This window comes from Amia ocellicauda, chromosome 13 (assembly GCF_036373705.1).
Source record: "Amia ocellicauda isolate fAmiCal2 chromosome 13, fAmiCal2.hap1, whole genome shotgun sequence".
Classification (NCBI taxonomy): domain Eukaryota; kingdom Metazoa; phylum Chordata; class Actinopteri; order Amiiformes; family Amiidae; genus Amia; species Amia ocellicauda.
Genome location: NC_089862.1, coordinates 32,608,635 through 32,620,290, shown reverse-complemented (window position 1 = coordinate 32,620,290; position 11,656 = coordinate 32,608,635). Strand labels below are relative to the sequence as shown.

The following is an 11,656-nucleotide window of genomic DNA, read 5'->3' as shown; positions in this document are numbered from 1 at the left end:
CACATATTTATGTCTGTTCTCTCTCTCTCACACACACACACACACACACACACACACACAATGTAAGCTGCTGAGCCACAATATTGACCTGATGTCTTTGACTGTGCTTGCCATGAGGTGGAGACCACGTCTGTCATTTGACTCAATTGGTTTCAGAGGCACCAATAGAAGAATGAGGTTTATCAGTCTGTCAGCCGAGGTTTAAATACACATGATTCTGTTCATGGGTGTGACAGGAAACCATTTATTGCCAGGGATTCGTTCACAAGACACATCTAGTAGATAAAAAGGTAAACCTCGTTTATCAAACTCCCCTCTCTATATTTGTCATTCATGATCTCTGTCATGGTGCACATATTCAGTCTCCGATAGAAGTCTACTGGCTTAAACACTCAAATTTTCACTTTATTTCTCTTTTGTTCTCGTTGTTTAGCAATAGTTACCCAGAATGCAACCCGTGTCTTCCTCAGCTCGGCGGTCACCCATCTGTGTTCAGTAAAAGTGTTGCGTCTATCTGTACTGGTCAGTTGTGTTTAGTGAAATCACGACAGACACACCTGTACAAGTTTGTCGTATCTCGACTCTACTGACGAACACTTTAAACACCTGTCCTTCGCAACCGCAAATACACAACACACAGAGATCCTATTTGCTTGTCCTTTTCTTGTGTATAAAAAGCAAGTTGAAATCTTCTGTCGTTTTTTCAGTTTTCGTCTTTCACACACCCTGCCAGTTTTACAGGCACTTACATATTTACAAAGCATTTTAGCATGATGATTTAATGGTGTAGATTAGTAATTACAGGAGTTTAATAGCAGTACACAGTAAGCACAGTCGGACCCTTTGGATGCAGAATTTAAAAATGAAAGTGCGATACCCTCTACCCCTGTGTCAGCAGTCTGTCGTCGTACGTTTCAATTAGAGCGTTAATTCGAATCTCGCCGTGGGAGCCGCGCGTCACGAGCTTGTGACACCGCGTGTACGAGCCGTCCTACTCCTTGCCCCGGTTACGCGCGTCGTGTCAGTTCAAAGGTCATCCGACTCGGGGATGACGGGTTCCAGGGACACGAGGGGGATGACCAGCGCGCTCCCATCCGACACCCAGCCCTGGGCCGTCCTGTTGAAGGTGGGACGCTTGGCCACGGGGTCTTGGAGTTCAGGGTATCGGGGCATGGCACCGATGGGGTTCAGGTCCTTCTCGGGCAGCTTGAAGGTGATGACCCTGGACGCTTTCTCGAAGCCCCCGAATGGGGTGGCCACCCTGGGGGTCAGAGCAGAAAGGAGACAGGACCGTGACATCAGGAACAGGGATGCGAGGAAAGGCAAGTGGGGATGAGTCACAGTTGGGACCGCGGCCAGATTTCACAGCACAGGCCTGGCACAGAGACAGCACGGCAGGGGCTTTAGCAGATACACAGCTCATGAATGTGTGTGAGCTGAGACTGGTGCTTCAAGACTGAACGGGCTGATGTTTCTTCAATGGGCGGAGGATTCATTTTAGAAAACTGGTCATTTTAGCATCTCGCTGAGACCCCAAAAACCCCAGAGCAATAGACTTGAATTTCAGACACTTGTTTATCAAGACCAAAAGGTCTTACCAAGCTTAAAAGTACGCAAGTGGGCTGTGTGAGATAAACGAGGGCACTGAGATCTTAATAGTGATCATTGATTGACTTGTGAGCCGGTGGAAGGCGGTAGTAGAAGCCACCGCCCGTGAAGCAAGCACACATACCTGTTGAAGCTCTTGAAGTCCGGCCCATCGGTCCTGGGCTCTGGCAGGGGCATCTTGGCGTGCAGGGTCTCCATCAGGGCGGGGTCGTTGATGATGGCCTGTTCCCAGGGTGAGTGGTACGACCTGGGCACGGCGGTGCTGTTGAACCTCTCCGGAGGAATGTCCTTCAGAGGGACACCGTAGCCTGCGCCCAGGGGGCAGGGGAGACATGGCCGTTTCAGGGTCAGAGTCACGGCTTACAGGCTTACTGTCCTTGTCATAATAGTTATAATTTTAATGTTTTCTTTATCTCATCCATTTAAACCACTTAGGAAACAGATTCACAAGCCAACTTCAAATCTTTATTGACACAAAGCCTCGTCACTCAGCTCAGTCACAGAGCACTGAAAATAAATGGCCGGTAATGGACTTGTTTAATTACTATTACATTACTATGATCCGTACTCGAAAAATACTCCAGATGTGTGATTTGTGCAGAGGTTGGTGTCATGAGGGACAGATTTCCCAGATTCTCAGGTAAGTCCTGGGAAGCCCAGTGTCCTTTAACTGGGATTGCAGAGTTAACACTCATTTTATTATCACCGCACTTGCATTTGCTTTTCATTTGGGGCAGAGATGTCTAACCCTGGTCCTGGAGAGCAACAGGGCCTACAGGTTTTTGTTTTATCCAGATCATTAACTGCTTAATTGAGCCAATTGTGGGTCTTAATTAGGCAAAATGTCCCTGTGTTGCAGATATCTAGTAATTGGTGATTTAGAGAGAACTGGGAAACATGCAGGATTGTGTCTCTCCGGGAACAGGGTTGGCCGCCCCCTGATTTAGGGCCTAGTTTTGGCATTGCTTTAAATCATTGTGCGCCAAGATGAACAAAAAAAGGTTTTGAAACGCACTAATGAAACGCTCATTTGGTCAAACATGAGGGTCTCATCGTAGTCCTGGAAGAGCGGTCTTTACACACACGCTTCCAGAGAAACAGGGCATCCTGAGTGCCTGACCCTCTCGCTCAGATTACACAATTGTTTTCCTGAGCGTTTCATGCTAAAGGAAACAGGAAGGAACGGCCACCTCCCCTTTGGCCCGCAATCTCCACAATCTGCCCTAATGCGCTCGATACCGGAGACCCTCCCCCGAACCGCGGCGCTCATCTCACTGCACAGACGCTGCTCTGCATTATCAGCTGTGGGGGGGATACGTTGTGACGGCAGTAGCTGCAGGAAACAATGAGCATTCATAAAAAAAAATGCTGGGCTATTGACTTTATGAATAATAATAAGAAATACTCCAAAGATATATATTTATTACGCATAAAGGAATGCTAGTCTTGACATAGGAGAGAATTTATAACAAACTTAATACTATATCAACATAATCCTCTATTATTCATCTACTTATAGAGATTCAAACGACAATCTGTCTGCAAAAATTGCGGGATGTGTGAGATGAAACCGTGACACTGTCCTTAATTTGACAACGTAAATAAGACTACATACAGATTGAGTCCATAGTTTTCACATGGCTCGTACAAATACTTTGATTTGATGCAAATTTCTTTTATATATTAAAAACAACAACAACTACTACTAATAATGTTCTAATAGTTCCTTAAGCATTGTGTATTACATGTCCCTCATCCTGGATTATTTACTTAAAGTGAATCTTAAAAAAGGAACATGTCAAATAGAAATGAAGCCCTATACAAACAGTAGATATTTTTCCCGATAAGCCAAAATTGTATTATCCCTGGGAAACATACTACGACACGTCTGTGTTTTTAAGTCTTATTTCTATCCAGACATGGACCCTGTTTCTGTGTGAAGCTAATACCATGCATTCAGGACAGCTCCTGTTAGAAAAATGTTAACCCCCTCCTCCCTGTTTATGCCAGTTTCAGCCTTTTCGCACGAATGCAGAAATGTGTTATTGACCACAGACGACGTCAGCTGAACACTTGAAGACCAACCCACTGGGGGATTTTCCAGGAAAACTGCCATTATGTGAATGAACTTCCCACACGATCCTCCAGCCCTGCTGTCGATGACTGTGGTCTGAGCCATGTGTGAAGCGGCTCTGGGCACTTGTGGACTGCTTCTGTAAAAGTAGAGTTGAGGGACATGTTCTCTGTGAATTAAACCGGGTGGGTAGGTGTTTGGATGGGAAAGAGAAGGCTGCTGGGAGTGAAGCCCCCCAGCCCAGTGTCCCACCATGTCGTCCAAAGACGGCACCACTGAAACATCTGTGTCAGCTACAGCACAACTGCCTCCGTGAGGGTTAAAGGGTTTAAAGGGTAAAGTGCACTTCCTACTGGATGCCAACCCCCCCCCCACACTCCCTGGCTCCCGCTTGTAAACGAGATCTTAATCTCAGTGCGGATGGAGTTCCTGTTTAAATAATTACACCGATACAGGAATGAAGGAAGAAATATGTAAAAGAAGAAAGAAGAAAGGAGAAATAGACAGATAGAGAGAGAAGGAAAGAAGGGAAAGGACAGCCTGTCGACAATGCTGAGAGCTGGAGTCGTCGGGTCAGGCTGGGCCAGGAGGACGCCGCGTTCCCCATTGTCTCTGTCTACATAAGCGGCCGCAGATGACATAACAGATAGCGCGGCTGTTTGGATTGTGTGGGGACTGGGGAAATGCCTGGCATGCCTTCGGTACAAATAGCAGACCGTTACGCAACAGTTTCCATCGCCGCCTGAAGAGCACACCCCCCCTCTCCGCTCTTCCCCGGCTAATATTTAATTCAGACGAATCGCAGAGACACTGCTGCCCAGATGCTGCACTCGACTCCATCCGCTAACTTCTCCTCACATTTAAATAACGATCGCAGAAAAAAAGAGCAGTGTATATTATTATACGCAAGAAGAGCATATAAACACAAAAACACTCATATATACGTGTCTGAACACTTCTCCCTGGATCTGCTGATAATTAGTTGCGTAAAAATAAGGAAAATTGATTTAAATTGCGTCTGAAAGTGTGTGTGCTCTCAGCCTGAATCGTAAGAGCTGTGCGGCTGATTTAAGCCCTTTTCTCGGGTGGGATAAGGATATGTCACTGCGAGACCCCCCAATTCTCATGTTGATTGACAGTGTGGCCCCCAGTCTATTCCTCTGCGTTCACCCACCTGGGGCGATGCTGTCGGGGTTCGGGGGGTTCTTGGGGTCGGGCGTGTTTGGGGGTGTTTTCGGTGACTGTTCCACCTCCAGGCTGGTCCCGTCGGCTTTGTTTCTCTCTGCTGTTTCGCTGTCCTGAGGCTGAAGAGACACACAGTTCTGGCGGAAGGAACAAGAAGTAAATAAGGACCCCCAGATCGGTCAGAGCCCAGAGCTTCCTCACATCGTCTCTCTCAAGTGGGAAGCGGTCTGGGCCTTTGTTTCTGGGCTCACATGGGCACATTTAATAAGAATAAACCCCACAAGGTCCAAATAAATAGTGGTATTAGCAACACTTTCCACACAGCAGGGTTAATATGCACCAGTTCTGTTGGAGAAGGTCAGTAATTCTTCCACAATCAGATTATGTAAGAGACTTGAATTTGTCGCTTTATTCGAATGCTTGTTATATAATGACAATTAACTTTTCCTCCTGCTGTGTGTGTCGATACACAAATGTTGCACTGTTTTTATTTCATAGTTCAAGCACAAATCCACTTACAGGCTGTTACATAAGAATCATAATAGTGAGTGTAATATGATTTATTTTTGACCCTTAATCTGCAAAGACAAAAATAGATGGATAGGTCTGTTAATAATAATCTAAAAAAAGAAAAAACCTCCACAGGGAACAGGACTTTATTTTCAAAATGGTCCCCAACCAGACCGGCCCTCAGTGATCTGTGAAGCAACAGACTGTATTTTGTTATGACCATCGTTGCTAAGGTTTCATCCCTAAGAATAACAGCAGCAGCTGCTCACGGCCTTTTGCATCAATAGTGAAACTAGACATCGAGGAAAATAAACAAATCGAGATGCTTTTTGTCAAGTGAAGTTTGGTCAATGATATCCACACATTCTGCTCCTGCCCCCCAAGGCCAGTGAGGAAAAATACGTCATCCAGTCAGAATTGTATCAACTGTGAGGTTTGTCTGGTCCACTTGGATCCTACAAGTGTCAAAACATGTTGTACTTTTATTTCTTCTGCAGTATCAATCTCATCTTACTTTTCTTCCTATTCTCTCTTACTAGGGCAGTAGTGTGGACTAGTGGTCAGGGCTCTGGACTCCAGAGTTTGTGGGTTCAGTCCCTGATAGGGAGTATGGTACTTTACCTAGATTGCTCCAGCAAATGCCCAGCTGTATAAATGGGTAAAATGTAAAAATAATGTCATATATTGTAACACTTGTAAGTCAAGCTGGAGAAGGGTGTCTGCTAAGAAATCAAGTAGTACTGTGAGTCATTCTGAGACACACTGACAGATTAAAAGCTGAAACTCTATGCTGTCTCACAACGCCAAAAATGAATCGTAAATTTGCCACCATCCGGAGAACGCTGCCCCCCGCCCGTTTCCTCTCATCGCACTGCTGACACGCCGGGGACAGAAAACAACATTTTTCTGTCAAGCAAGCCCATAGTATAACCATAGTAATGTCAAGTTGAGAAAGGAATGTTCAAATCATGATAAGGCACTGTAAATGGCCAATGATGTTGACAAGAACAAGCATGTCGAATCTTGGGAAGAGGGTGGAGGAGAGGTCTCCAGTTACTGCACTAGTTCACTGCGGGATACTGTCCTACATTGTCTGTCCTCCCTGCCTTTCTGGGGCCACGCGAAGACAAGGAGGACCCGTTTCATATGCTCCCCCTCCGTCAGACGGCTCTGTGCCCCACGCAGCGCCCGACACTCACGTTCATCTGCACGTTGGCCTCGTTCTGGAAGTTCTCAAAGGTGTACTTCTCCGACCTCCGCTGGCGCATCTTGAAGAGGCGTGATCCCCGGTTGGACTGCAGGGACAGCTCCTCCAGCATGATGTCCTTGGGGATGCTGATCTTCTTGCCCAGGTCCATGGGGTCGGACTCTGTGGAAGAGGCAGAAGGGGTGTTACCGCTACCAGAGGGGGTCTCCTGAATTCAAAGATGATCTTCCTATTTGTGCAGTAAACTCTTTCAGATGTAATTTATGTAAAGAAGTGAACATACAGTTAGTAGATAATTGATGGCAGGTGAACACAGGGCTGTCCTGGAGGATCACAATCATCGCAAACCAACCAAATAATTACAATGAATGTGAAACTGCAGAGGAGGACAGAACAATACCTGGGAATGGAACCTCTAATATCCAGGATCTGTGAAAATGAAGATCCTATGAACAGTTAAAACTATTTTAATTATCAAACTTAATTCAGTACAGAAATGGCTTTTCCTTGATTTACTTAAATGTCAGTGTCTATTCCTGGTGAATTAATCTCATAACTATTGTTTTATGAAAGTTTGTCATTTAAACCTTAATTGAATAGTTCATTGTAAGCTTAATTATATATATATATATATATATATATATATATATATATATATATATATTTAAATCTCATGTTCAGGTGCTACAAATTAGCATAACATTTATTTACATCATTTGTGTAATTAAGCATAGTTCATTCATATTAAGGATCATTTATTTCAAGTGTAGTGAATAATCACTTGTCAAGATCAATCTTATTTGAGTCAATCAGTGTTATCTTAAATAGAAGACATTTAGTGGCCTAGCTTTCGGTTAACGAGGTGTGAAGAAGTTCTCACGGTGCCTTTGTTAAATTCAGTAGGTCCCACCTGAGAGAGAATTATTGAACAGGGAGGTAAGACTATAAACTGAGCTTTTAACCGAAACAGGCACTTTGGCATTGCCCTCCTCAGAGCTTGTATGTCTCGCTGCAGTTTCTGTGCAGACAATGGGGATTGTTATCCGACTGGGTCACAGAACAATACAGCGCATGACGCCTCGTGCCCTGACCTTTACTGCACTGCGTGGCTCTGCAGTATTTAATACCCCCCCTGAGAAACAGTGGGATCAAACCTAAACCAGCAGGCAGCTCTTCTTTCTCCTGTAGCTCTGCCTCGGCAGCACAAATAACACCTCCTTCCTGTGAGCATTGCTGAGTCTCGTTCGCGGGGGGGAGAACAGAGTAGCACTTTATATTCTACTAGAAATGCACTTGTTTTTTAAAGCAGAATTACGTGCATCTTGATTGATATTTGCATAGAGATATTCATCAAGTTCTCTGTATTCCCTTCCATCAAATCAATTTAAATAGATAACAATAGATACAAAATCTGTAAGAAGCTTAGTAGCTAAACTTCTGAGTTGGCTGGCAGTTGCGTGTCTTTAACAGTTTGCTTTCTTGACTCTGACCAGCCTGTTTTTGTCAAGTGGTTCATGAATTAAAACGATAAAGTACGCAACAGTTCCACAGACAAGGATATTGATGTTCGTACCCTTAGTGGCACGTAATGATTAGCTTTGATACTTCATGCTGGCATAGGTGTCGAATCTTTTGTAAAACAGCATAAGCAGTATGTTCACCTGTCTATTTATATCTCTATCAATACAGCGATCGCACAAAACACTGACAGTGGGACTCCACACGAGCACCATAACGAGAAATGGAGCAGCTGTCCCTGGGATCTGTGTAGCGCACGTTGTGGACACAGCTAACTTCAGCAGATCCATATGAATATCTAAGATATATTTTGTGTACAAAACAAGTTTTCTGGGTGCTTTTCTGCTGTGCTTGTTCACTTGTTGTTCGTGAGCCCAAAATGCAACCCGGCTCACGGAGATGTCAACCTCCAATCAAACACTGAAAGAATATCCAGCAGGAATGCTCCTCAGCTGTCAGGGATCTTCATTCCTTCCCAACAGCTACACACAGTTGTTCCCACCAGAAATAGCTTTCAAAAGGACAACTACAAAAGGCTTGGTTACCATAGGTAGTAAAACATCCCATTGACTTATTTATGGCCAGCCACACAGAGAGGCTGTGACTCTGGGGGCACGGAGCAGCAAACTCCATTTTTTATTTGTCACGGAGGTAGAGGTTGTGGTCCATGACAGGTTTGCTAAACTTCATACCATTGGATCCATGCATTTCCCTCAAGATGGCAGCCGCCTGCATCTTCCTCTCCTTGGTGGACATCATGGTGTGTGACATGGCGGTCTCGGGTTCCTGGCACGCTGACCCTCAGAAGCTGGGAGGGACACAAGCACAGGACACAATGTTGGAGGATCTCTGTGCCCCGATATGCCAGTGGGGGTCTCAAACAGACACACACACACACACACACACACACACACACACACGTTCTAGTTCAGCAGGGTGATGGGCTGTTTCATTGGTGAAAAGAATGACAAAGTTAGAAATCCCTCTTGAATAACCTTTTAGCAGCAGGTGCGTGCCCCAAGTGTGACACTGCGCTGCCACGGCCGCCTCATGTGATATGTCTGCTGTTGTTGTGTTGCGTGTGAAGAGGTGACATCATGAGTGACACCCCAAGCTCGCAGCGCCGCCACCCTGTTCTTAATTGTCTGCGTTGGCACTTTGAGTCACCAGGTGCGGCTTAATCCTCTCCAAGAACCCCACCAAGTGCCATTTCTTCCATACTTTGCTACACTTTGTGGCATATTTAATTAAACATGATCTTTAACCTGATGTTTAATATATATATATGTATATAATTGAATGACTTAATGAATATGTACATTAGTTAATTAGCAAATGTGATGAAAGGTATTTCTCACATCCGTAGGGACGTTCCGGATATCAATCCATACCGAGAAAGCGCGCGTCTCTGGGGTGTGAAGGTAATAAAGTCTGATGACCAGCCAAACCCAGAGGAAGACGCAGGCTGAGGAGGTAGAGACTTACACAGGAACCTCCTGTCCAAATAATATTATTAATGCTATCATTCCTGCATCTGCATTAATGCGGATACCAAGGAAAGGATATTACAGTTTCTGGTAACAGTTAAAAGAAAAAACAGACTTTCATTGGAATGTCTTTTTTTCATTCTGTAATGGAACATATAGGGTTTAACACAAATCACAGTCATAAAATATTCAGATTTTCACAATGCAGCAGATATACATATACGTATACATATATTAGCATTAACTTCAGGGCTATTAACTTCAGCATTATCGAAAGGTCAGAGGAGGGTTATTTAAATTGTTGGCTGGTAGGCTAATGAAGCAGACCAGAGCAGCTGTCTGTTGTTGTTACATTAATGAACAATAACTGCTGGCTGCAAGAAACCCTCAGCTGATATAAACCACAGAGAAACCATTAGACACAAAGCCCGATCAAGCACCGATGCCATTCTGCCTGGAAAGAATAAGACAGAGAAGTGACGTTAAAAAAGTCTACATAAAATCCCAGTGGCATTTGCCATCGATGAGAGCTGCAGTGTTTCTGAAGCAGATTTATTCAAACAAAGATAAATAAATACACATCTCTGAAGAGTGTACAGCACTGTTCTGCACATCGTGTTTTGTTTCAGATTGACTTGTTGAAGGTGAAAGAAATGATTTCGCTCAGTTCCCTGTTCTTGTGATACAGCTTCACACAGACAATACAATTTCACTGTAAAAGAAGCAATAGCATCTTAACTAGAGTGTGTGTAAAATTAGTATTAGAAACCAGTTAGACAGCAAACACCAATAGAATTGCTATTCAAATGGTATTTTTTTTTTTTAAACACGGCATTGGAAAGTGTCCTGCAGATCATTTATGGGACACGGCACCAAAACATCTCTTAATGTGAATCAATATCCAGAAACCACAGCTACTGTATTAGGATAAACAGAAAATAAAAAAATAAAATCCATTCTGAAGAATCCAAGCCTGCAGGTCAACACAATACCACACTGCAGCATTTTTCCCGAAACACATTCTAGCAGACACAGCTGGACGGGCGACAAGTTGCGTACCTGGGCGAAGGTCCCGGGCTCTGTGTCTGTGTGGAGGTGAGGCGCTCAGGGGCCAACCTGGCCGGGTCTATCTGTCCAGGTCTCCGCGATACCCAGGACTGAGGGGAGCTGGGGGGGTGTCTCTGTGTCTGTTTTCGCTGGTATGCAGCTTACATCAACCAGCTAAATATAGCGCCAATCACTCCAACCACTCACATTGCTCCGGCACAAGGGCAGGACATGGGGAGCGCTGGGCTGCAGCTCCATATCTGTCTTCAGAGGTGGGACTGCTCTCCGGCGATGCCCCGGGAACATTGGCCCCCCCAAGGGCCATGGGCTTCTCTCTGTGTCTCTGCCGCGAGAGGGAGAGCCCACCGTGGGGCTGGACACAGGCGTTGCACTCAAACCTGGTGGCTGACACACAACCTGTGGGTGTTCTACTAAGGTCACTCGGCTGCTGGACTGTTTCTGTGGTCTTGTACAGTGGCCCCTGTGCTGTGTTTCTGTGGCCTTTTACAGAGGCCCCTGTTCCGTTTCTGTGGTGTTTTACAGCGGCCCCTGTGCTGTGCTTTCTGTGTTGTTTTCTGCTCATCTACTGTCTTTGCTTTTCACTGAGCAGTAGTAGGTCCACTGCTGTAGTGAAGCGAGATGGCTCATGATTCGTCTTCATTGGAGAGGACAGAAACTGAAAGATGCCAGTCCTTTGTCATCAATCAAACAATAACCATTTCCCACAGATGCATTTAGTAAATAAGAACGGAGTCTGTAGGTGTATCACACACACATCAGATCTGAGGTGAAACTGTTGTAGCCTTGACTTTTTAATTTGATGAAGCTTTTACTGTCTGATGATTATATTCAGATATAAAAACTGTCAAACCCAACCTCTGACAGGACAATTGTTAAAGCTTTCTAACCCCTAACTCAACTGCAATGGTTAAAATCTGTGTTACGATGAAAATTACACTTATTATTATTTATTAATTAGCAGATGCCGGTACCCAGGGTGATTAATTGTGTATTTGTGTC

The 11,656-nt window shown here is 44.7% G+C and overlaps 1 protein-coding gene across 1 annotated transcript; it reads right to left on the bottom strand.

The window, feature by feature from the left end:
- Positions 1 to 224: 224 nt before the first annotated feature.
- LOC136766819 (myozenin-2) lies at positions 225 to 10,774 on the bottom strand. The gene is made up of 6 exons (XM_066720643.1): positions 10,649 to 10,774; positions 8,795 to 8,910; positions 6,577 to 6,746; positions 4,857 to 5,004; positions 1,733 to 1,916; positions 225 to 1,261 (listed from the first exon to the last, which is right to left on the bottom strand). The coding sequence occupies exons 2-6, from the start codon at positions 8,871 to 8,873 to the stop codon at positions 1,027 to 1,029; spliced, it is 816 nt and encodes a 271-aa protein (XP_066576740.1). The 5' UTR covers positions 8,874 to 8,910; positions 10,649 to 10,774; the 3' UTR covers positions 225 to 1,026.
- Between the last annotated feature and the right edge of the window lie 882 nt (positions 10,775 to 11,656).

What these genes read in the sequence shown, in the direction of transcription:
- LOC136766819 (XM_066720643.1), bottom strand. Translation starts at nt 8,873, where the DNA reads ATGTCACACACCATGATGTCCACCAAGGAGAGGAAGATGCAGGCGGCT. An exon ending in GGAAATGCATGGATCCAATG is followed by an intron (nt 6,747 to 8,794) that starts GTATGAAGTTTA and finishes CCTCTTCCACAG; the next exon opens with AGTCCGACCCCATGGACCTG. An exon ending in GACTTCAAGAGCTTCAACAG is followed by an intron (nt 1,262 to 1,732) that starts GTATGTGTGCTT and finishes TCTGACCCCCAG; the next exon opens with GGTGGCCACCCCATTCGGGG.